This window comes from Jaculus jaculus, chromosome 1 (assembly GCF_020740685.1).
Source record: "Jaculus jaculus isolate mJacJac1 chromosome 1, mJacJac1.mat.Y.cur, whole genome shotgun sequence".
Taxonomy (NCBI): Eukaryota; Metazoa; Chordata; class Mammalia; order Rodentia; family Dipodidae; genus Jaculus; species Jaculus jaculus.
The window spans coordinates 146,584,307-146,611,799 of NC_059102.1; the positions used below are offsets into that span (position 1 = coordinate 146,584,307).

Sequence of the window (27,493 nt, forward strand, 5' to 3'; positions counted from 1 at the left end):
CAACAACAACAACAAAAAACCACCATAGCAGGGCATGGTGGCACACACCATTAATCCCAGCACTCAGGAGACAGAGGTAGGAAGATCACCTTGAATTTGAGGCCACCCTGAGACTATATAGTGAATTCCAGGTCAGCCTGAGCAAGAGTGAAACCCTACCTCGAAAAAAAATATATATGTGTGTGTGTGTGTGTGTGTGTGTGTGTGTGTGTGTGTACATACATACATACATACATACATACATACACACACACACACACACACACACACACACACGCACTGGAGATATAGGCCAGTGGTTAAAGGCATTGGTTTGTAAAGTTGATGCAGGTTTAATTCCTCAGTACCTACATAATGTCAGATACACAAAGTGCCTGGAATTTGTTAGTGGCAGCAATAGCCCCTGGCACAACTATTCTCTCTCTCACACATAGAAACATTCAAAAAAATAAAATTTTGCCAGGCATGGTGGTACACACCTTTAATCCCAACATTTGGAAGGCTGAGGTAAAAGAATCACTGTGACCAATGCTTCTTAAACATTTTCACAAAACAGAAAAAGAAGGAATCCTACCAAACTCCTACGAAGCCACTATCACCAAAGATAGAACAAAAGAAGAAAGTAACAGACCAATCTCCCTCATGAACATAGATGCAAAATTTCCCAACAAAATATTGGCAAACAGAATACAAGAAGATATCAGACAGATCATTCACCATGATCAAGTAGGCTTTATCTCAAAGATGCCTGCAGGGATGGTTCAACATATGCAAAATGATCAATACAAAATATAAATGGACTGAAGGACAAAAATCACATGACCATCTCATTAGATGCAGAAAAGGCATTTGACAAAACCCAACATCCTTTCATGATAAAAGTCCTACAAAGACTGGGAATAGAAGTTATACATCTCAAGATAATAAAGACTATTTATGACAAACCTACAGCCAACGTAATACTAAATGGAGAAAATTCTGAAGCTTTTCCACTAAAATCAGGAACACGACAAGGTGTCTACTGCACCCACTTCTATTTAATACAGTACTCGAAGTCTTAACCATAGCAATGAGGCAAGAGATACACATAAAAGGTATACACATTGGAAAGGAAGAGATCAAGTTGTTATTATTTGCAGATGACATGATTCTATACATAAAGGACCCTAAAGACTCTACCAGCAAACTGTTAGAGGTGACAAACACCATGTAGCAAGATACAAAATATTACAAAATAAATACACAGAAATCAGTAGCCTTCCTACATGCTAACAACAAACACACAAGGATGAAATCAGAGAATCACTCCCATTCACAATAGCATCAAAAAAATAATAAAATACCTTGGAATAAACCTAACCAAGGAAATAAAGATCTCTACAAGGAAAACTTTAAAACACTTTGGCAATCTTACCAAAAGCAATCTACATATTTCATGCAATCCCCATCAAAATTCCAATGTCATTCTTGGCGCAAATAGAAAAAAACAATCCAAAAATTCATTTGGAAGCACAAAAAAAACCTCAAGTATCTAAAACAATTTTGAGCAATAAAAATAAGGCTGGTGGTATCACCATACCTGATTTTAACCTGTATTACAGAGCCACAGTAACAAAGGCAGCATGGTACTGGCAAAAACAGACATGTAGATCAATAGAACTGAATAGAGGACCCAGATTCAAGTCCAGGTAGTTACAAAAATGCCAACAACACTCATTGGAGAAAAGACAGCCTCTTCAGTAAATGGTGCTTGGACAACTGGATATGTATCCATAGAAGAATGAAAATAGATCCTTATCTTTCTCCATAAACAAGAATTAAGTTCAGTCGCCGGGCGTGGTGGCACACACCTTTAATCCCAGCACTCGGGAGGCAGAGGTAGGAGGATTGCCATGAGTTCAAGGCCACCCTGAGATGACAGAGTTAATTCCAGGTCAGCCTGGACCAGAGTGAGACCCTACCTCGGGAAAAAAAAAAAAAAATTAAGTTCAAATCAATCAAAGACCTTAATGTCAGACCTGAAACTATTAAACTGCTAGAGGAAAAAGTAGGGGAACCCCTTCAACATATTGGTCTTGGCAAAGACCTTCTGAATATAACCCCAAATGCTAAGGAAATAAAACCACAGAAAGGACACTGTAGGGCTGCAGAGATGGCTTGGCGGTTAAGCGCTTGCCTGTGAAGCCTAAGGACCCCGGTTCGAGGCTCGGTTCCCCAGGTCCCACATTAGCCAGATGCACAAGGGGGCGCACGCGTCTGGAGTTCGTTTGCAGTGGCTGGAAGCCCTGGCGTGCCCATTCTCTCTCTCTCCCTCTATCTGTCTTTCTCTCTGTGTCTGTTGCTCTCAAATAAATAAAAAAAAAAAAAAGAAAAGAAAGAAAGGACACTGTAAACAGAGCAAAGAAGCAACCTACAGAATGGGAGATAAGCTTTGCCAGCTATACATCTGACAGAGGATTAATATCCAGGATATACAAACAACTCAAAAGAACTAGAAACCAAACAACCCAATTAATAAAATGGGCTATGGCAATGATTGTAGTGGGGAGGTAATATGATGGAGAATGGAATTCAAATGGGAAAGTGTGGGGGTGGGGAGGGAGGGAATTACCATGGGATATATTTTATAATCATGGAAAATGTTAATAAAATAAATAAATAAATAAAATGGGCTATGGGCCAGGCGTGGTGGCTCACGCCTTTAATCCCAGCACTCGGGAGGCAGAGGTGGGAGGATTGCCGTGAGTTCAGGCCACCCTGAGACTACATAGTGAATTCCAGGTCAGCCTGGGCTACAGTGAGACCCTACCTCGAAAAACCAAAAAAAAAAAAAAAAAAAAAAAGGCTATGGAACTAAATAGAGTTCTCAAAAGAAGAAATAAAAATAGCATATAAACATCTAAAAAAAATGTTCTACAACCCTAGTCATCAGGGAAACGCACATTAAAACTATGAGATTCCAATCTCACTCCTGTCAGATTAGCTACCATCATGCAAAAAAATGACCATAAATGCTGGTGAGGATGCAGGAAAAGAGAAACCCTTCTACACTGTTGGTGGGAATGCAATCTGGTCCAGCCATTGTGGAAATCAGTGTGGAGGTTCAAGAAACAGCTAAAAATTGATTTATCATATGATCCAGCTATATCACTCCTAGGCATTTATCCTAAGGACTTCTCTCACTACCTTAGAAATACTTGCTCAACCATGTTTATTGCAGCCCTATTCACAATAGCTAGGAAATGGAACCAGCCTAGATGTCCCTCAATTAATGAGTGGATAATGAACATGTGGCACATTTACACAATGTAGTTCTACTCAGTGGTAAAGAAAATGAAATTATGAAATTTGCAGGAAAATGGATGGATCTAGAAAGGATTATAGTTACTGAGGTAACTCTGGCACTGCAATCTCTCTATCACACCTTCCAAGGCTCAGGGTCTATTGTGGAAGAGGTAGCAAAAAGAATGTAAGACCCAAAGTAAGGGCAGGACTCCTTAAAATGTGCTCCTCCAGACACAAAATGGCCTGGATATCCATGACCTCTCAGTGCCTGACACTACCTACACAAGCAAATCATAATAGCGAAAGATCATGACATCAAAATAAGAGAGACTGATTAAGAGGGGGAGGGGATATGGAGAGTGGAGTTTCATAGGGGCAAGTATGGGGCGTGAAGGAATTACCATGGGTTACTGTCTTCAATTACGGAAATAGTCAATAAAAAATAAATTTAACCAGGCATGGTGGCGCACGCCTTTAATCCCAGCACTCGGGAGACAGAGGTAGGAGGATTGCCATGAGTTTGAGGCCACCCTGAGACTACATATTGAATTCCAGGTCAGCCTGGGCTAGAGTGAGACCCTACCTCAAAAAAACAGACAGACAGACAGACAAACATACATACATACATACATACATACATACATATATATATATATATATATATATATGATAAAAAAAAAACTTCATTTAGGACTGGAGATGTGGCTTAGCAGTTAAGGTGCTTGTCTACAAAGACCTGTGTTCACCTCTGCAGATCCCACATAAGCCAGACACACAAGGTCATGCATGCGTACAAGGTAGTGTACACATCTGGAGTCCTGACTGCTGTGACTGGAGGCCCTAGCATGCCAATTCTCTCTCCCTCTGTCATTAAAAATAATCTAAATCAAGTCGATTACTGTAACTATATCCTAATTATTACTCAACAGTAAAACAGAAACTTCCAAAGTCTAGAGGCAGGGGCTAGAGAGATGGCTTAGTAGTTAAAGCATTTGCCTGCAAAGCCAAAGGATCACAGTTCGACTCTCCAGGACCCACATAAGCCAGATGCACAAGGGTACGCATGCATTTGGAGTTCGTTTGCCCTAGCTGGAGGCCCTGACACGCCATTCTCTCTCGGCCTCTTTCTCTCTCTCAAATAAATAATGTATTTTTAAAAAGTCTAAGCCAGGCGTGATGGTGCACACCTTTAGTCCCAGCACTTGGGAGGTAGAAATAGGAGGATCACCATGAGTTCAAGGCCACCCTGAGATTACATAGTAAATTCCAGGTCAACCTGAGCTAGAGTGAAACCCTACCTGGGGCGGGGGGGTGGGGGGGCAAAGCACTGAGCACATACTTACTGTTTCAAAGGCATTCAATATAATCAAAGGAAGAAAAACATTAAAATACTCTCCACAATCTTGAAATCTGACAGGCACAGGACGTAAGATGGACTGACAAAGACTTGATGGAGCTCCACACTTATCAAAGTTCAAAAACATTTCATAGTTCCATTTTAAGACCTCTTTAATGAAGATGTCAAAAATTGACTGCGATGACCAAAGAATGTTTATTGGAGAAGCTGAAAACGGTCTGCTTTCACCAAATGGAAGTTTGTAACCTTGTGTGTTTTTTATTGTCTGAGAAGGAATACTGCATAAACTTTTCACTTCAGCCACTGGCTTCTGAGATACCAGAGAAGAGGGCTGTGGTACTTTCAAAATAGACTGTGCCCCACTTGATTTATTTTTTGGAGCTGATGGAATTGAAGTATTTTCCAGGGACTTGGAAAGGTTAGCAGTTCTTGAGGTACTACTTGAACTAAAAATCTTGGTATTAGAAGGTCTCAATGGTTTGGCTACAGAAAGAGGCAAGGCAGGTTTACGAAACACATCGTCATCTGCTGCTTTAGCTTCAGAGTGCCTTGAACAGTAATCACCCTGGCTTTTCAGGATTTCACCACAATCTTTGTGCTTACACTTCATGCCACTCACAAACTTCAACTGAGGACAACTTACAAAATCTACCTGAACCATATCTTTTCTATGAACTACTTCAATGAGTTTATCATAATCATTCTCCATTTGTGAGCATAAATCCATATCTTCAGGATCACGTTGTGTTAAAAATAAATTGTCATCTTCTGTATCACTGTCGGATTCAAGTTCCACTTCTCCAGTTGCCACCTCTACACAATGCACTGTTAGACCACCTTCATCTAAAGGGTCCTCTGAGGTAGAGACAATCATTTCTTCTGTTGGTATTCCTCCATTTAACACTCCAGAATCACACTGGTTGGGAAGACAAGTTTCATCAGTCACCCAAGAAACACAGTTTGCTTTCACAGTTTCTGTTTCAGAAGGCATGCATTTTACTAATTGTTCATTACTGTCACCAAGTACCTCACATGCCTTAAAATTATCTGGCCCATCAGATGCTGGTACAGGTATGTCAGAATTCTGTGCTCCATGTGGCTCTGCTTTTGTAGCACCTGTACTTTTGTAATAAAGTTGTCTATTTTGTTGTGTTTTGGATCTTAATTGCCTTTGGAACTGAAGATCCTGACTTGTCAGCAGTTTCTTATTATTTTTGACAGAAAGTGTCTGAGGAGAAATTAACTTAGTCTTTTTGGGGGTACCAACTACTCCAACAGTTTTGCCATGATCACGTAACTGAACTAAACACTCTAAAGATCGCTGAGACAAGTCAAATGCCTTTCGAGGAGCTTTTTTCAAACCAAGTTTCTCAACTGTTGAAGTGGGTTCAGGACATTGGCGAAATTTCTTTGGCGGCACAATAGCAGGAGTAGTTCTACAACTTATGTAACAGGGATTTTTATGGTGACCTTTTTTGGTATCTGAATGCCTTTTCTTTGGACTTTTAGAACCTGAGGATTTCCGAGTGGATTTTGAGTAAGTACGAGACTTTGGAGATTTCTTCTGTGAATTGGAAGCTGTTCTCTGAACACCTGAATTGGTAGATGTAGTCCCTATGTCTGTACTTTTTAAATCACTTCCAGTAATGTCTCTCTCATTATCAGACTGCTCATTTCTGTCAGAAGATGAAGGTTGCTGAGGATCTTCAGCTTTTTCATTTCGTTTTCTCTTAGATTTTCTTAACTTAATTTTAGAAAATTCATCCACAGAAACACTACTACTGTATGGTTCTACATGCTCTTCAATGCTTTCTACCTCACTTTTAACAAATTCTTCAGACACATCATCTGTACCATAACCCAAAGTATTATTTGTGCTATCAGCTACATGAGTTACATATGAACTTCTCTCCTCTCCAAGCGAATTCTTGCTATCTTCTTGATGATCTTGCCAAACTGAAAACACTTCAAATGAGCTTTCAAACTCAAAAAACTGAGAATCAGAGTCCTCCAATGGTGGTAGATACTTTATGTCTTCTTCATTTACAACCTTCTTTTCCATATTAGTGTTAACCACTGTGCCCTGCTGGTCTGGACACACTTTCTCAGTGGATACTTTGTCCTGTTGAATGTGCTTCTCAAAATCAACAATTCTTTCATCATCATCATCAGAATCTGAAATAATAATGACTTGCCCATAGCAGGTATCAGCATAATTTGGTTTACCTATGAAACATTTTTTATCTTGTCTTTGGAACTGGCATGAGTTTTTATTAGAATCTGGTGGAAACTTAATAACACTGGCTTGACCTATAGATAACTGGTGGAGGTCTCTGTCTAGTTGAGAATCTGTGAAGGTGTCAGACTTAGAACTGATGTCAGGGGCCTGTTCTGTCAAGTTAGAAATAAGATCTGCCTTCTTATTCATTTCCTTATCTCTGGATTCAAGAACAGTCTTTACGGGATCTTTACAGGATGAGATTTTCTTTACCACGGTATTGGTCACTTCTGTACATGAGACCAAATCTTTATTAGCAACATGGCATTCCTGCATTTGACAACTGCTTTTATCAGCAGAGAAAGTATCCAACTTTTCACTCTTTAATTGTTTATTTTTCAGCAACGAACCATTTTGAGATTTTTGCTCTCTATTTTCATCACCTTGAATACCTTTAGGGTCTAAAGATAGATCATGTGTGAAGGCATCCCCCTTTTGAATTCCTGTATCTTTTCTAGAATAGGAGTTCTCAAGGTTGGACCCAGCCATATTGTCCTCTAAATTGATAGCATTAATGACTGAACTACTTTTCCTCTGTTGCTTCTTTATGACATGTGATAACTTTGCACAAATCTCATCCTTCTGTGCCTTAGATTTTGGTTTTGAGGTCTTACCAAAAGCTTCATCCTTTAAAGAGGAATCATTTGATGGGGACCCTTTTTCTAGTGTATCAGTGCTAGCATCAGTCAATGAATATGTTGATATTATTATTCCTCTGTCACATCCCCCTTCTGGCCCATTTCTTGAAGTACTATTTTTTGGTGTAAATGAAGGTAGCTCTTTTACAGACTTCTTCCCTGTACTTTTAATTTGATCTTGAGTTCTTTCAGCAAAATGGCCTTTACTATTCAGCTTTAAGCATGACTCTACTGAGAGATGGTCTTTGACACTCAAATCCTTAGTGTAATTTTGCTTTAAGTCTTCTTCTTCTTCTATAGATTCACTTTTGTTAATTTCATAAATGTCAACTTTTATTGGTTTAGAAACTGTTGGACTGCACAGACAATAAACAGGCTTCCTATCTATTTCTTCAATTTCTTCTTTAAAAGATAGAGGGGTTCTACAAGCAGAAGTCAAATCTACAGAAGCATTACACTGAGGTCCTTTTAAGTTTATGTTTCTAATAATTTGTCTTAAACAAGTTTGCAACTCATGGGTTTCTTGATTAGTCAACTGCCAACCCATAGATAGATTTCCCCTAAGAAATAAGTTAAGCTTATCCCAAAATCGCTTACAAAGAGTTTGCTGGCCAAGCTGATAACCTTCTTTGAGGAGACTCCTAATCAGTTGCACACAAGCAAGCTGAACAGAGTTAGACGGCATTGAATGCAATGCAAGTGATGATATCACTGCTGTTCCTTTGGAGAAGCTTCCTGGTGATTTCTCAGAGCTCCGTGCAAATGCAGCTGTAGGAAGTTTGGCACATTTTACAACAGCTTCTACCCACTGCTGGGAACTAACCCACAGCAAATTTAGACATTTCCTATTTCTATGGAGTTCAATCACTGACACTAAAATCAACAGGAAAAATTCAGTAACTTTGTCACACACAACATCTGCTTGGTGAAGAACATCTTTGACTTGAGAATACAGATGATGAACAACTTCTACTATGTAAGCTACACCCAAATCCTTAAGATCCATGAGGGACTGAACAAAAGGTATGAACCACAGAAAGGTGCTATTATGAACACGCATATCTTGACCAATATCTGACTGAAGCACACTGGCTAAGGTTTCCATTTCTTCATACATATTAGGACAATAATCTGGGCAAATAGCAGATCGCCATCCTGACTCCTAAAATGAAAATAAAAATAATTAACAATAAGACAAACAACTATCATGATAGGTTTAACATCCAAATTTCAAAAAAGGAAATTCATTTCTCAACTTTGCCATTCTGACTTACTTTATATGATATACATAAATCACCAATAAATTAAAATTTTGGATTTGGGCATTTAGAATCTGCAGAAAATGCAAATTCACACCATCAGATACTTCGGCTTTCTCATTAGTTAGTTTTAATTACTACTCATATTACTTCTCTCAATACGTAGTAAAACTTTTTCATCAACCTTATATGTATGCTTAAAAACTATTCCACAGAATGAACGCAGTGGTTAAGAGTTCATTATTCCCCAAGCATAATGCATTTGTTCTATCAGAAGGCCTTCAGTGGATCCACAACGGCTATGCAACACAAAATTAGCACCCACCTAGTTACATGAGACACAATACTATCTGAATTTTCAAAATGTTTTATACCTTTTTGGTCTTTTCAGGATTATAATTGTATACAATCTGGCTGCAAGTCACCATATCATCCAAACATAGTTCCGGTTCTAACTTGGTCCTTAAATATTAAGAATAAATAGGAATTACTGAAATGAAATGGTGGGGGGGAGGGGAGACAAAAAGAAAAAGTCCCCTCCTTAAGTCTTACAACAGACTTCCTCAAAGAGAATGTTTTTAAATTGTTATCAACTAACCGTAGAGAGCTGCTGCGTATATTCTGAATCTCTCTATTATAGCTCAAGTTGTTGATGATGGTTTGAAACGCTTCAATAGGATCAATGAGCTGACCCCAGACCTTAGATCCAAGGCGATCCAAAATCACCATGAAGCAGTGCAATGCAGGCCAGAACGGATCCATGTTACTATCTGAAATACAATACAGCAACTGCTGATTCACAAAGCAATTAGAAAACATTCTACAATATGTTGAGAATTAAACAATATTAACTTTGTCATCAGTAAAAACTGAAAGGAAAATAGCAAGTAATATGAAATGTGACAATTCCAGAAGACACAAAGTTTGTTAAAAGGGATACATTTTCAAAATGTTCAAAATAATAATAATATTTAGTGAACAAGATAATATAGGTAAATGCAACCTTCTCACTGTTTGCCACACTTAAACAATCTTTCCCGTCAGCTCTTCCATCCCTCCAAGTTTACATTCCCTCTCCAATATACAGGAGAAAAAAAGAATAAAGAATGAGAACTGGGGCTGGAGAGATGGCTTAGAAGTTAAGGCATTTGCCTGCAAAGCTTAAGGACCCAGGTTTGATTCCCAAGTATCAACGTAACCCAGATGCACAAGGTGGTACATGAATCTGGAGTTCAGTTACAGTGGCTACAGGCATTGGCACGCCCATTCTCTCTCTTTTTAAAAACAGCTTATTTAACCGGGCAAGGTGGCAAACCCCTTTAATCCCAGCCCTCGGGAGGCAGAGGTAGAAGGATCGCCATGAGTTCAAGGCTATCCTGAGATGACATAGAGAATCCCAGGTCAGCCTTGATTAGAGTGAAACCCTACCTCAAAAAACAATAAACAAACCAAAAATAATAGCTTATTCATTTGAAAGACAGAGAGGGGCAAGTAAACAGAATGAGTTTGCAAGTAAGCACCTATAACTATTGAGTCATCTCTCAATTGCCATTACTTCAGATCCATGCTCAAATTATGAGTGGCAATTTTATAGTCCAAATCCTTAAATCTCCTAGTAAAAAAAACAAGATGAGAGCTGGAGAAATGGCTTAGCAGTTAAATGACTGCCTGTGAAGCCTAAGGACCCTGGTTCAAGGCTCCATTCCCCAGGACCCACGTAAGCCAGATGTACAAGGGAGTGTATGAATCTGGAGATTACTTGCAGTGGATGGAGGCCCTGGTTGTACCCATTCTCTATCTGCCTCTTTGTCACTCTCAAATAAAAAATTTAATAAAAAAAGGGCTGGAGAGATGGCTTAGCGGTTAAGCGCTTGCCTATGAAGCCTAAGGACCCTGGTTCGAGGCTCGGTTCCCCAGGTCCCACGTTAGCCAGATGCACAAGGGGGCGCACGCGTCTGGAGTTCGTTTGCAGAGGCTGGAAGCCCTGGCTCGCCCATTCTCTCTCTCTCCCTCTATCTGTCTTTCTCTCTGTCACTCTCAAATAAATAAAAATTGAAAAAAAAAATTTAATAAAAAAAAAAAAAAACAATATGAGAGCTGGAGATGCAACTCAATTGATAGTGTGTTTGTTACCTGATAGTTAAATAGCATGCATGAAGCTATCCAGTCATTCTAACTTTTTCATCATGAAAAAGCAAGCTAACTCCCTAGGCCTCAGTCATTTCCTTTATTAAAGAAGGGTATTTAGTTCAATTCTGTGTGTCCTTTCTTATTTAAAAGTCTGAATCTGTGACCTCTATCATTAAACAAGTTAACTCTTGGGATAAAGTTAAGTGGTGTAGAGCAGTAGTTTAACATACATGAGGCTCTACATTATTTTTTCCTCACACTACTATAACAGAATCCTTACAGCAATATGAGGATTTTTTTAAGAGTGTTTTTTTAAGAGTGTGCTCAAAAGCATTTAGTAAAGAAAATATATTACCATCTGATTGCTTCTCCATAGTATGAAGGATTGACTGCATGAAATTATTTTGTTTTTGTGAGTCTAACAACAGTGACTCCATAGCTTTCTCCTCAAGGATGGTCAGCAACATGCAAATACCTGTAAGATAAAATTTTAGAGGACTGATGAAATACTACTAAATGCTTTTTGTTTTAGTTAGCCAAAAGAAAATATAGCAGGAAGATGAAGCAAAACAGAAGCTAGTTTTTCAAATAAATATATAAAAGTCTTAGATATTTCATGCACAACTGCTCCCAAACAATGAACTACACTTAAAATGTAAAATGGGGAAATGGTATCAGCTTGGCTAGAAAACATTTTCTATGATGGCAGCTACATAACAATTATTTCACTGAATCTAAAAATGTCTTCAATATTTAGGTATGCCACATCTCTACCTGGAAATATTTCATACATTCAAAAAGAAGAAGTTAGGCTGGAGAGATGTATTAGCAGTTAAGGCGTTTGCCTGAAAAGCCAAAGGATCCTGATTCAACTCTCCAGAACCCATGTAAACTAGATGCACAAGAAGGCATACACATCTGGAGCTCATTTGCAATGGCAGGAGACCCGGGTGTGCCCATTCTCTCTCTGCCTCTCCCCCTCTTTCTGAAATAAATAAAATATATTTTAATAAAAAGGAAAAGAAGTTATTAAGGGGGCAGAAAGACTGTAAGAGCCACAAGTTGGGACATTATGCACAGAGACATTGCCTCTTCCCCATAACTTTCAGCTGCCCCCATAATCCATGACCCAAAATCCCAAATCCATAATTTGACCTGCATCCCCAACGAGAAGAGTCCCTTTAGAAAACAGGTAGGAGCCGGGTGTGGTGGCGCATGCCTTTAATCCCAGCACTCGGGAGGCAGAGGTAGGAGGATCTCTGAGAGTTCGAGGCCACCCTGAGACTACATAGTGAATTCCAGGTCAGCCTGAGCCAGTGAGACCCTACCTCGAAAAACCAAAAAAAAAAAAAAAGAAAACAGGTAGGGATGAGGGAAAGGATGGTACCTACATATGCTCTTTACATTCAAAGTCCATAACTAATAAAATAAAAAAAATTAAAAAACTGAAAAAAAGGAGTAATTATAAAACCCAATTTGAAGCCAATTACCACGCTGTCATTTTGGTATTCTATTTGCCACCTCCTTTGGCAGGCTTTTAGAATGTTAAATAATATATACAATGGTAGGACATGGTGGCACACACCTTTAATAACAGATTTGGGATTAAACACGTACACACACGCACACATACACACACAATGGTTAAGCCAACTTAGGAACAGACCAAAAATTGGAACCATGAAATCTTACATTTTAAAATCTGAAAAATGGCTGAAGAGATGGCTTAGTGATTAAGGTGTTTGCTTGCAAAGCCAAAGGATCTCAGTTTGATTCTCCTAGACTCACGTAAACCAGATGCACAAGGGGGCACATGCATCTGGAGTTCATATGCAGTGGCTGGAGGTCCTGGCATGCCCATTCTCTCTCCTAATCTCTCTCAAATAAAAAATATTTTTAAAAATAAATAAAAACTAAAATTTGAAAAAGATCAAATTTGAAAAAGATCATTTCCTATTCAGGACACTCACAGAACAAGACATTCAGGAAAGTACTTTTATTAATGTAGGAACAATACTCACCTAGCCAATAGTTCTTGCAGTTGGTAGTATCATACATGTGTGAGGGCAGAAGTATCAGTTTACCCTTCTCCAGGCCAGAAGACGTATAAATGTCTGGACTTTCTAAAAGCCCCAACTCAATGACCTTAAACAGGCAAGTTAAAACTTCCTGTAAGTCATAATAATCATCTCTGTCCACTTTTCCCAAGTTTCTTGCGGTCAGGATAGCCCATCGGCGAATCTAAACACACAATACAGTATGCTCATTACTTCATTCAACAAACATTGGTATCCACACAAGAATAACATGAGTAAGAAAATAAGAATATACAGATTCCAAAAGATATCAAAGAGACATTAATATAATAAACATTTCCATTCATTTAAATATTAGTAGGAAATACAGTATTAATTATTACTGTTTTATAGATGTGGAAATAATTTTTTAAATTTTTGGCCAGACATGGTAGCACATACCTTTTAATACCAGCACTTGGGAGGCAGAAGTAGGTCAACTGCTGTGAGTTCGAAGCCACCCGGAGACAACACAGTGAATGGGCTAGAGAGCACGACCCTACCTCAAAAAAACAAAAGCAACAGCAACAACAATTCTTCTGCCTCTCTCAAATCTTTTTGTTGTTGTCATTTTTTTGTGTATTCAATCAAGGTAGGGTCTCTCATTCTAGTTCAGCCTGACCTAGATTTCACTATGTAGTCTCAGGATGGCCTCAAACTCATGGCAATCCTCCTACCTCTGCCTCCTGAGTGCTGGGATTAAAAGGCGTGTGCCACCACAAGATAATTTTTTTTTTATTTTTTTTATTATTTATTTATTTATTTGAGAGCGACAGACACAGAGAGAAACACAGATAGAGGGAAAGAGAGAGAGAATGGGCGCGCCAGGGCTTCCAGCCTCTGCAAACGAACTCCAGACGCGTGCACCCCCTTGTGCATCTGGCTAACGTGAGACCTGGGGAACGGAGCCTCAAACCGGGGTCCTTAGGCTTCACAGGCAAGCGCTTAACCACTAAGCCATCTCTCCAGCCCAAGATAATTTTTTAAAAGGTTTTATTTTATTTCTTAGATTGAAGATAAAAACAGAGGCAGAAAGAGTCAGATAGAGGAGATCAAAAGAATGGGTACACCAGGGCTTCTAACCACTACAAACATGTGTGTCACCCAGTACATCTCACATGGGTACTGGAGAATTGAACCTGGATCCTTAGGCTTTGCAGGCAAATGCTTTAAGTACTAAGTCATCTCTCCAGCCATTTAGTTTTTTTTCTTGTTGTCTGTTGTTTTGTTTGTTTTTGAAGTAGGGTTTCACGTTAGGCCAGACTGACCTGGAATTCACCATGTAGTCTCAGGGAGGCCTCGAACTCATGGTGATCCTCCTACCTCTGCCTCCCAAGTGCTAGAATTAAAGGCATGCACCACCACACCTGGCTCAAATAAACATTTTTTAAAGGGGATGCTGAAGAGACAGCCCAGCAAGTAAAGGAATTTGCCTGTAAAAGTCTGATGGCCCTGGTTCAATTCCCCAGTACCCATGTAATGCCACATGCATCCATCTGGAGTTAATGTGCAATAGCAAGCAGCCCTGGTATCATGCCCATATTCATCCTCACTCTCCCCATCTCTCAAATAATAAAGTCTTGTCTTTAGAAACTTATATTGAAACATTTTACAGGTAAAGGGCTCTGATGTCTAAAACTGACTCTAAGCTAATCCAAAGAGGAGTAGAGGTTGTCCATGTAGCATAGCGATAACCAAGAAAGTTAAATGATGGATATGTGCACGCTTATTATACCATTCTCCTTTTGTATCCTCCGTATTTTCAAAAGGAAAAAAAAACATGAAAAGAGGAATCTTAAAAAAATCAAAGGCCACTTCTTAATTAGAGTATAATCAAAAAGTGATTTTTGGGCTAGAGAGATGGCTTAGTGTTTAAGCACTTGCCTGTGAAGCCTAAGGACCCCAGTTTGAGGCTCAAGTCCCCAAGAGCCACGTTAGCCAGATGCACAAGGGGGAGCACACATCTGGAGTTTGCAGTGGCTGGAAGCCCCGGCGCGCCCATTCTCTCTCTCTCTGTCTCTCTCTGCCTCTTTCTCGGTCTGTCACTATCAAATAAAAAGCAAAATCAAAATTTTTTTTTTTTTAAGAGATTTTCAGTGTTGTTCTTCATAGTAAAAAGAATACTGTTTTGGCCAGATGTGGTGATGCATGCCTTTAATCCCAGCACTGGAGAGGCAGAGGTAGGAGGACTGCTGTGAGTTTGAGGCCACCCTAAGACTGCAGTGAACTGCAGGTTAGCCTGGGCTAGAGTGGGACCTTATCTTGAAAAAAAAAAAATAATGTTTTGTAAATCTCTTCTGTTACACAAGTGTATGTGACTATCCACTATTGTCAAGGCACTTTGAAAAACCACTGACCTAGTGGATAAAATCTGCCAAGGTAAGGGATTATAAACACTGTCAGGAGGGCATACTAGATTTCATGAGTCTAAACCAGTAACAAATAGAAGAGTGAAAGGCTCTTATTACGATATAATCAATGCCAAGTACCGATTGGCATGAAGATAGTGCTTGAAAAATTACCATTCTGCAATCATCATACCAAAACAGGCTAAGGTCAGAAGCATCAGTGAGTGCTACAATTAGAAGGACATTTTGGTGAACACAAGAGTTATTTATATGGTCTAATCTATAAACTCAGAGGTGGAGAAATAATACCTTGACAAGATGATCAAAATTAACATCATCATAAGAGGCATGACATTAAGAAACAGAGCATCTCCTACCATACTTCACTTCAAAATGTGGAACTACACCTACTGACAAAAAAATGTGAAGCCCGCTGGGCATGGTGGTAGCACACACCTTTGATCATAGCACTCTGGAAAGAACCTCTCCTCACCATATTATAATCAAACTACCAAACACACAAACCAAAGAAAAAATACTGAAAGCTGTTAAGAGAGAAAAATCAAGTTACCTACAAAAGCAAGCCTATCAGGATTACAACAGATTACTCAACACAAACTTTAAAAGCCAGAAGGACATGGAGTGATGTATTCCAAGTTCTGAATGATAACAACTATCAACCAAGGTTACTTTATCCTGCAAAACTATCCATTCAAATAGATGGAGAAATAAGGACATTCCACAACAAAAGTAGGCTAAAGGAGTATTTGAAGACAAAACCAGCTCTACAGAAAATACTTGAAAGAATCCTCCATGCTGAAGAAAAAGAAAAGCACACATATAAGGAACCGGGAAAAAACAAACAATACTCAAACACTAGGGAACACAAGAGAGCAAAGGTAAAACTGGAAAAACTACCCAAAAAAAATGGCAAAAATGAATACACACCTTTCAATATTATTTCCTAATATCAATGGCCTCAATGCCCCAACCAAAAGGCATAGGTTCGCAGACTGGGTTAAAAAGCAGGATCCTTCAATTTGTTGCCTCCAAGAAACTCACCTTTCTACAAAGGATGAACACTATCTTAGGGTGAAAAGTTGGAAATGGTGTTTCAAGCAAATGGACCTAGAAAACAAGCAGGGGTTGCTATCCTAATATCTGACAAGGTAGACTTCAGTCCAACATTAGTTAGGAAAAATAAGGAAGGTCACTTTATATTTATTAAAGACAAACTCCAACAGGATGACATTACAATCTTAAACATATATGCACCTAACATGGGGGCTCCCAAATTCATCAAACACTATTAGAACTAAGGTCATGTAACACCAAACACAGTGGTAGTGGGTGACTTCAACACCCCACTCTCATCAATTCACAGGTCATTCCGGGAAAAAATAAACAGAGAGGCATCTGGACTAAATGAGGACATAGAAGAAATGGACCTAACAGATATATACAGGACATTTCATCTAAATGCTGCAGAATATACATTCTTTTCAGCAGCACATGGAAGATTCTCTAAAATAGACCATATAATAGGACACAAAGCAAATCTTAAATATAGGAAAATGAATTAATTCCTTGCATTCTATCTAACCACAATGGAATCAAACTACAAATCAACACCAAGAAAAGCTATAGAGCATGCACAAAATCATGGAAACTAAGCAACACACTACTAAATGATGAATGGGTCAATGAAGAAATTAAGAAAGTAGCTGCGCGTGGTGGTGTACAACTTGAATCTCAGCACATGGGAGGCAGAGGTGGGTGGATCGCTGAGAGTTCGAGGCCAGCCTGAGACAAGATAGTGAAATAGAGGTCAGTCTGAGCAACAGTAAGACCTTACCTAGAAAAAACAAAATAACAAAAGCCCCCCCCCCAAAAAAAAAAGAAGAATTCAAGAAGAATATCAGAAAATTTAGAGAGTCACATGACAATGAGAACACAATCTCTGGGACACAATGAAGTCGTAAGAGGTAAATTTATAGCTTTAAGTGTCTATATTAAGAAATTAGAAAGGTCACAAATGACCTAATGCTTCACCTTAAAGCCTTGGAAAAAGAACAACAAGGTAAACTAAACATGAGTAGATGGGAAAAAAACAATAAAAATTAGGGCAGAAATGAAAGAAATAGAAACAAAAAAAATATCCAAAGAATCAATGAAACAAAGAGTAGGTTCTTTGAAAAGATAAACAAGATTGATAAACCCTTAGCAAATCTGACCAAGAGAAAAAGAAAAGAGACAGAAACTAATGAAGTTAGAGATGAAAAAGGTAACATCATAACAAATACCAGAGAAATTTTAAAAAAATCATAGGGACATACTATAAAAGCATATACTCCACAAAGTATGAAAATCTGAAAGAAATGGATGACTTCCTGGATTTATATGACGTACCTAAATTAAATCAAGATGAGATTAATCACTTAAATAGACCTATAACAGGCATGGAGATACAAGCAGTTATCAAAGATCTCCCAACTAAAAAAAAGCCCAGGACCAGATGGATTCACTGCTAATTTTACCACACCTTCAGGGAAGACCTAACACCATTGCTACTTAAGCTTTACCATAAAATAGAAAAAGAGGGAATCCTACCAAACTCTATGAAGCCAGCATCAACCTGATACCAAAACCAGGCAAAGATAGAAAAAAAAAAGAAAATTACAAACCAATCCTCCTCATGAACATAGATGCAAAAATTCTCAACAAAATATTGGCAAACAGAATAAAAGAATATATCAGAAAGATCATTTGCCCTGACCAAGTAGGCTTTATCCCAGACATGCAAGGATGGTTCAACATACGCAAATCGATAAATTTTGTACATTATATAAATGGACTGAAGGACAAAAATAACATGATCAGATCATTAGAAAATGAGAAAGTGTTTGACAACAACCAAAATCCCTTCATGTTAAAAGTCCTATAGACACTAGGAAAAGAAGGAACAAATCTCAATATAATATAATAAAGGCTATTTATGACAAGCCTACAGCCAACATATTACTAAATGGGGAAAAACTGGAAGCTTTTCCACTAAAATCAGGAACAACACAAGGGTGTCCACTGTCCCCACTTTTATTTAATATAGTACTGGAAGTCTTAGCCATAACAATAAGGCAAGAGATGCACACAAAAGGGATACAAATTGGAAAGGAAGAGATCAAGTTATCATTATTTGCAGATAACATGATTTTATACATAAAAGACCCTAAAGACTCTATCAGCAAACTGTTAGAGCTGATAAATACCTATAGCCATGTAGCAGGATACCAAATAAATACGCAGAAATCAGTAGCCTTCATATATGCTAACAACAAACACACTGAGGATGAAATCAGAGAATCACTCCCATTCACAATTGCATCAAAAAAAATAAAGTACCTTGGAATAAACCTAACCAAGGAAGTAAAGAATCTATACAATGAGAACTTTAAAACACTCATGTGAGAAATTGCAGAAGACACTAGAAAGTGGAGAAACATCCCTTTTTCCTGGATTGGAAGAATCAATATTGTGAAAATGGCAATCTTACCTAAAGCAATCTACACATTTAATGCAATCCCTATCAAAATTCCAAAAGCATTCTTCATGGAAATAGAAAAAACAATCCAAAATTTCATTTGGAGTCACAAAAAACCTTGAGTATCTAAAATAATACTGAGCAACAAAAATAAGGCTGGTGGTATCACCATGCCTGATTTTAACCTATACTACAGAGCCATATTAACAAAAACAGCATGGTACTGGCACAAAAACAGACATGTAGATCAGTGGAACAGAATAGAGGACCCAAATGTAAGCCCAAGTAGCTATAGCCACCTGATATTCGATAAAAATGCCAAAAATACTCATTGAAGAAGAGACAGCCTCTTCAGAAAATGGTGTTTTGAAAACTGGATATATATCTGTAGAAGGATGAAAATAGATTCTTCTCTCTTGCCATGCACAAGAATTAAGTCCAAATGGATTAAAGACCTTAACATCAGACCTGAAACTCTGAAACTGCTAGAGGAAAAAGGAGGGGAAACCCTTCAACATATTGGTCTTGGCAAAGACTTTCTGAATACAACCCCAATTGCTCAGGCAATAAAACCACAGATTAATCCCTGGGACCTCATGAAATTACAAAGATTTTGCACTGCAAAGGACACAGTGAAAAAAGCAAAGAGGCAACTTACAGAATGGGAAAAAATCTTCGCCAGCTATATATCTGATAGAGGATTAATATCTAGGATATACAAAGAACTCAAAAAGTTAAGCAATAAGGAATCAAACAAGCCAATCAAAAAATGGGCTATGGAGCTAAATAGAGCATTCTCAAAGGAAGAAATACGAATGGCATATAAGCATCGAAAAAAATGTTCTACGTCACTAGTCATCATGGAAATGCAAATTAAAACAACAATGAGATTCCATCTCACTCCTGTCAGATTGGCCACCATCATGAAAACAAATGATCATAAACGTTGGCGGGGATGTGGAAAAAGAGGAACCCTTCTACACTGCTGGTGGGAATGCAATCTGGTCCAGCCATTGTGGAAAACAGTGTGGAGGTTCCTAAAACAACTAAAGATTGATCTACCATATGACCCAGCTATAGCACTCCTAGGCATATATCCTAAGGACTCATCTCATTTCCTTAGAAGTATGTGCTCTACCATGTTTATTGCTGCTCAATTTATAATAGCTGGGAAATGGAACCAGCCTAGATGTCCCTCAACTGATGAGTGGATAATGAAGATATGGCACATTTATACAATGGAGTTCTACTCAGCAGTAAAGAAAAATGAAGTTATGAAATTAGCAGGAGAATGGATGGATCTGGAAGGGATTATACTATGTGAGGTAACCCAAGCCAAGAGCCACATTTTCTCTCTCATATGTGGATCCTAGTTACAGATGATTGGGCTTCTGTGTGAGAAGGAAAAAACTCAGTAGCAGAGGCCAGTAAGCTAAAAGAGATATAAAGGGAAAAGAAAGGAAAGGAGGAAGGTACTTAATAGGATGGTATTGTATATAGTAGAAGAATAGATTAATGGGGGTGGAAAGGCCCAAAGTGAAGTCAGGGGTAGAGACTGAGTAAAGGAAAGGTGGAAGGAAAGTTAATCAAAATCTAAAAGGATATAAATTAATCATATGGAATCCTCCGGTTTTGGACAATGGAACTCAGGAGCCATAGATCGTTGCTAGAAAATTTTCAGTGGCAGGGATGGGATACCTTCCAGTGAGTTGTTGGCCAGGGAGGTCACTGATGCCCCCAAAACATTATAGGCCATTGCCAAGGCCCTTGGTTTCCCACCAGGAATAGATGGTAAGACCCTATTGCTGAAGACTCCACATACGTGGGTTGCAAGGCCACTGAGAAATCCTGTTGGAACTGAGCTGATAACCTCTTCATGTAGACCAGCTGACAAAAAACTGGAAAAATCCATTCTGCATGCAGTTCAATGGAAGAGAGAGAAATCACCAGTGAAGATACTCAACAGTGAATATTGCAAGCCTTATATGTGGCCAGCCAGGCCAAATGAGCCAACAGGTGCAATAGTGGCACATCTATCATGGTAGAAACCAACTGCCCTCTAAATGGACTGAAGGCCCACTCCATGGGAGGGAATGCATCCCTGATACTGAAACCTCAAAACAGGGGTAATCATGAGCCTTGGGGGTATAACATCTGCTGCTGTCTGACATATACTATGCTTATCAAACTGCCCAGTAAACACTTCTCTTAATGTTCATACCCTTATATTAACACTACTCTCACTTTTGGTAGAGAATCTTCTCTTTTCAAATGGCAGTGACCTTGGGATGACTCAGATGGCACCATGGTGCTGGAAAGAAGTGAAAGGAGTGCTCAGCACTGCAATATCTCTATCACACCTTCCAAAGCTCAGGATCCACTGCGGAAGACGTGGTGGAAAGAATGTAAAAACCAGGGCTGGAGAGATGGCTTAGCGGTTAAGTGCTTGCCTGTGAAGCCTAAGGACGCCGGTTCGAGGCTCGGTCCCCCAGGTCCCACATTAGCCAGATGCACAAGGGGGCGCACGCGTCTGGAGTTCGTTTGCAGAGGCTGGAAGCCCTGGCGCGCCCATTCTCTCTTCCTCTATCTGTCTTTCTCTCTGTGTCTGTCGCTCTCAAATAAATTTAAAAAAAAAAAAGAATGTAAAAACCAAAGGAAAGGGCCTTACAACGTGCTTCCCCAGACACAAAATGGCCTGGATATCCATGACCTCACAGTGCCTGATACTACTTACACAAGACCATCATAATAGGAGGAAAAGATCATGACATCAAAATAATAGAGAGACTGACTGAGAAGGGGAGGGGATAAGATAGATAGATTAAAAGGGGAAAGTGGGGGGAAGGAGGGCATTTCCAGGATTTTTTTTATAATCATGGAAGTTTTTAATAAAAAATTTTTTTGAAAAGAAAAAAGGAGCTTGCTTGCAAAAACTGCCAACCCTGGTTCAATTCCCCAGAACCCATGTAAAAGCCAGACCCACAAAGTGGTACATGTGTCTAGAGTTCGTGTGTAGTGGCAAGAGGCCTTGGCATGCCCATTTTGTAGTCCCAGGCTGGCTTTGAACTCACAATGATCCTCCTACCTCTGCCTCCTAAGTTCTGTAATTACTTAATGCTTTCTTCTTCCTCTTCTATTTATTATTTGCCAACAGAGAGAGAGAGAGAAAGAAGAAGAAGAAAGGAGACAGAGAGAATAGACACACCAGGGCTGCTAGCCACTGCAAATGAACTCTAGAAACATGTGCCACTTCGTGTATCTGGCTTACATGGACACAGTGGAAATCCAACCTGGGTTCCTAGGCCTCACAGTTAAGTGTCTTAACAGCTGAGCCATCCTTCCAGCCCTGAACTGTTTTTGTATTTCTATTATCTCCTTATTTCTTAGGAATTTGTTCAATAGAGTCTAATTCAGTAACATTTTCTCAATTGTAACAGATTTTTATCTATCACATCTCCTAATGCCTTTAAAAAAATTTTTTGGCAAGGTCTCATGCATCCCCAGGCTGACCTCAATTATGTTGCTGAGGAAGACCTTAAAGTTCTGATCCTCTTGCCTCAAAACCCAAATTCAAGGACTACAAGCGTGCCACACTAGCAGTTAGTGCATGTGGTGCTGAAAAACAAACTCAGGGTTACATGAATATTAGACAAGTCTACTAACATTCCAAGCCCCATAATGTCTTTATTTTAAATAGCACTCATTCAACTTTCTTAGGGCCTTATGCAGCCTAAGAACTTGCAAATCTTCTGCATATGCCTGAGTACTGGGATTACAGGCATACACCATCATACCCAGTACTTCCCACAGCTTACAATGTTACCTCGTTTTAATGTTTTCTACTTTCATTTCTTATTAAGATTATCCCTTATCACTTTTAGCACGTTATCATTTTCAATTTCATGGACAAGAATCCTAATATTTCTGCTAATGAAAGGATTCTGAAATACCTGCAGGACCTATAGAAGGCAAGTCTCCAATCTACCTTACTTCTAATGTATTCAGGGGTGACAAGTGAGTATAAAAGTGAAGTCATAAACACAGTGATTATTTGTATCTGGAGCCCAAATATGTATCCCAGTGTCTCATATACCAGCTTACCCAAAATTAATAGTAAAGATAAACTTTAAAAAAAAAAAAAGATAAACCTTACCATTGATTCTTTTCCTTAGTTTATCAAAGTGTTAATTCTTTTCCCATTATTTTCCCACAGCAAGAAAACAGTAACGTATCTCATCCACGGCCCAGGGAATTTTACAGAAGAGAGGGTAGAAAGATTATAAGAGCCACAAAGTGTGAGGAAATATCCAGAAGCATTATCCTCCCACCCCTTACAATGACTAACTGAAGCTCTCATATCTCATAACCTACAACTCCAGGGGCATTAGCAGCAATACCATGGAGGAGGTCACCCAGAGAAATGAAGGTAGAGAGGAGGAAAATTATTGTATTAACACATGATGTGTCCATAAAAAGTTTCTACTTAATAAAAAAATGAATACATTTACTTGGCAAGAAAAGAGAATATGGGCACCCACTAGTGTGTCTTGCTCATGCAAACAAACTCCAAACACATGCACCACTTTGCATATCTGGCTTTACATAGGTACTAGGGAACTGACACCTGGACCAGCAAGTTTTGCTAAGAAGTGCCTTTAGCAGGATGTGGTGGCGCACGCTTTTAATCCCAGCACTTGGGAGGCAGAGGTAGGAGGATCACCATGAGTTCAAGACCACCCTGAGACTACCATACTGAATTCCAGGTCAGCCTGGGCTAGAGTAAAACCATACCTCAATAAAAAAAAAGGGGGGGGTGTCTTTAACTACTGAATCATCTCCCTAGCACCTCAGTTTTCTTCCCCCGCCCCTTGGGTTTTTCAAGGTAAGGTCTCAGTCTAGCCCAGGATGACCTGGAATTCACTATGTAGTTAGTCTCAGGCTGGCCTCAGACTGACAGCAATCCTACCTCTTGCCTTATGTGGGCTGGAATTAAAGACATGTGCCACCATGCCTGGCATGCAACTTTTCTTCCTTAAGCAGAGAGACTTATCTTTTGGACACAGGCTATGGTTATCTTGCCTGGAATAAATTTTTAATTCCTGTTCTCCTGGCCAAAGTTAAATACCTTGTTACTTATAACTTCCTACAGTTTTCTTTCTACTCATTCCTTTGTGTGTGTTCTATTTCTAGTCCATATAAACACATTTTCTGAGTGATCTATCTTCTCATTTCCTCTCTGGGGACTCGTCCTATCTTTGTGATATTTTTGGCACAATGTAAAGTGAATTTCACTATCATCTTGAATGAAAATCCCATTGCCATGTTCCTTATCTGCCTAAATTGGGGGGATGGGAATGCTACTCTTTTCTTGCTTTATTCTGGTAGAGCAGCCATCCACAGCTACTGGCTAATGAAGTAACTCAGTCCTATGCAAACGTGAACAGAACTGCATATGTGCACAAACTGCCATACTACTTAATCATAAACGGAACTGCATATATGCACAAACTGCCATACTACTTAATGATAAGAGCTCAAACCTAAGCCTGTATGTATGGCTTATTATCATTATTAATATTTGAGAGACAAGAGAATATGGGTGCACTAGGACCTCCTGATGCTGTAAACAAATGCCAAGATGCATGTGCCACTTTGTATAAGAGGCTGGCTTTACAATGGCACTGGGGAATCAAAACCCAGGCTGTTAGATTTTGCAAGCAAGTGACCACTGAGGCACCTCTCCAGACCCTATGTATAGTTTCAATGCTCCAGTGTTACTCTTCATTTCTAGAACTTAGCAACTTCATAGCCTCTCCAACCCTCCATAACACCCATTATTTAATGTCACCTACTAGCAAAATATTTTTAATTATTTTAAATGAAATTGCTATGTGTTGGAGTGTGGCAGACCATTGACAAAAGTTAACAAGAGATGGCCAGGCATCGTGGCACATGCCTTTAATCTCAGCACTTGGGAGGCAGTGGTAGGATAATCTCCGTGATTTCAAGGCCACCCTGAGACTACATAGTGAATTCCAGGTCAGCCTGAGCTAGAATGAGACACTACCTCAAAAAAAAAAAGTTAACGAAGAGCAGGGCATGGTGGCGCTTGCCTTTAATCCCAGCAGTCAGGAGGCAGAGGATTACAGTGAGTTCGAAGCCATCATGAGAGTCTATAAACTGAATTCCAGGTTAGCCTGAGCTAGAGTAAGACCCTACCTTGAAAAACCAAAAGGTAAAAGAAAAAAGAAAAAGTTAACAAAGTCCTTTATTATTTCATCCGGACGGATTAAACAAAAATCCCATTATTTCTTTTTTTGACTTAACTTAAACTCAAGTATCACCTGTTAGGACTTTTCCTTTTCTCTTGAGTTTCTTCTTCCTTTACACTTCTCACACCCTGCATCTTCCACTTAAGTGTAGTAATTTGAAAAGTTTTAGCAACTACTTTAAACAAAATATATACAAAACCACTGTTTAAGACCTCTATTAAAGCAACCTACCACATACAAAAATAAAACAATTTTCTTTCATTGTCCAACACTCATACTCACCATCTCATTGGGATGGACCAAAAACAAATAGATTCCTGGATGTTTGTCAAAAACCTGAAAGGAACAATTGGCTTTTTCCATCCGACAAAGTGCTTCCACACATAATACATCTAAAGAAGAAAAAAAAAAAAACAATGTAGTAAACAAAAGATCTAAATCTAAATTTTTGTTTTGTTTTGCTTTTCAAGGTAAGATTTCACTCTAGCCCAGGCTGACCTGGAATTTAATAAGTAGTCTCAGGGTAGATTCAAATTCACCGCGATCCTCCTATCTCTGCCTCCAAATGCTGGGATTAAAAGCATGCGCATCACACCCAGCTCTACACTAATATTTAATAAATGTTTACAATAATCTAGTTACCTAAAATTTATCTAGAATATATCCATTAATAAATAAGTAATAAGTTACTTATTAACAAATAAGTAACTTACGTAGCCTACAGGCCTGGCTTCAATTCCCCAGCACCCATTAAAACTCATGTAAAGTGGAATATATAAATCTGTGATCCCAACTATCTATAACAATGCAAAGCTCACAGGTCAAGATAGTCTGATATTCGTTTTGTGTCTTGCAGTTTGTTCACAGCAGCAGAACATCCTGTCTCAAAGAAGGTTGAGTACAAACACACAAGTTGTCCTCTGACCTCCACTGTAGCACACACACCCATACATACAAATAAACAAACAAGGGGTGGACAGATGGATAAGTGGTTAAGGTGCTTGCCTACAAAGACAAAGAACTCAGGTTTGACTCCCCAGTCTGCACATAAACCAGATGCTCAAGGGGACACATGCAACTGAAGTTCCTTAGCAGTGGCTAGAGGCCTTGGCACAGTCATTCTCTCTCTACTCCTGCTTATTTCTCTCTCATACACACAAATAAATAAATAATTAAAATATACATACATCTTTAAATCTTTAAGCTGGACGTAGTGATGCACACCTTTAATCCCACCATTCAGGAAGCAGGGGTAGGAGGATCACCATTAATTCAAGGACAGCCTGGGACTACATAGTGAATTCCAGGTCAGCCTGGGCTACAGACCCTACTTCGAGGATACAAATGGGTGGGTGGGTGAGTGTACGAAACTAAGTATTTGGAGCCACTTTATTGAAGATAGAGAAAATAGAGAAACAAGTTACAAGTATCATAAAAATCAGAAAAATTCATTATGTTTATCTTTTTCAATTTCTTTGCTTTTGTTTGAGAGAGAAAATGAGTGAGTGTATGGGTGTGCCAGGGCCTCTAGTCGCTGCCAACGAATTCCAGATGCATAAGCAACTTTGTGCACCTGATTTTACCTGGGTAATGGGGAACTGAACCCAAGCTGGCTGGCTTTGAAAGCAAGCACTTTTAACCACTGAGCAACCTCTCCAAGTATATCTTTTATAAGAAAACTATAAAGGATCCTCTAGGAGTGAAACTCACAACAAACAATGACCATAAAAATTAAAAAAATAAATAAATAAACACGTGGCTGGGCCATGTAGGGCAGGACTGTAACCTTAGGTACTTGAGAGGCTGAGGCAGAAAGATTGGGCATTCAAGGCCTGCCAAAGCTACAGTCTAGTTCAAGGTCAACTAAGACAGCTTACTGAGACCTTGTCTCAAAATAAAAGTAAAAAGGGGGCTGGAGCTGGGCCTGGTGGCATACACCTTTAATCACAGCACTTGGGAGGCAGAAGTGGGAAGATCGCTATAAGTTTGAGGCCAACCTGAGACTGCATAGTGAATTCTAAGTCAACATAGGCTAGAGTGAGACCCTACCTCAAAAAAACGAAACAACAAGCCAGGTGTGGTGGCGCATGCTTTGGTCCCAGCACTCAGGAAGCAGAGGAAGGAGGATCTCCATGAGTTCAATGTCACCCTGAGACTTCATAGTGAATTCCAGGTCAGCCTGGACCAGAGTGAAACCCTACCTCAAAAAAAAAAAAAAAAAAAAAACAGGGAGGGAGAAGGAGCTGGAGAGATGGCTCAATAGTTAAATGTGCTTGTCTGCAAAACCTGACAGCCCAGGGTCAATTCCCCAGT

The 27,493-nt window shown here is 39.2% G+C and overlaps 1 protein-coding gene across 2 annotated transcripts in view; it reads right to left on the reverse strand.

Moving 5' to 3' along the window:
• Setx (senataxin) overlaps window positions 1-27,493 on the reverse strand; it is a 100,624-nt gene that overhangs the window by 61,196 nt on the left and 11,935 nt on the right. For both annotated transcript variants that reach the window (XM_045146645.1, XM_004654036.2), the window contains 6 exons: window positions 25,463-25,572; window positions 12,969-13,188; window positions 11,303-11,422; window positions 9,416-9,587; window positions 9,192-9,279; window positions 4,629-8,720 (listed from right to left, as the gene is read on the reverse strand). In XM_045146645.1, the coding sequence (XP_045002580.1) occupies window positions 4,629-8,720; window positions 9,192-9,279; window positions 9,416-9,587; window positions 11,303-11,422; window positions 12,969-13,188; window positions 25,463-25,572 (4,802 nt within the window). The remainder of the gene's footprint in view (window positions 1-4,628; window positions 8,721-9,191; window positions 9,280-9,415; window positions 9,588-11,302; window positions 11,423-12,968; window positions 13,189-25,462; window positions 25,573-27,493) is intronic.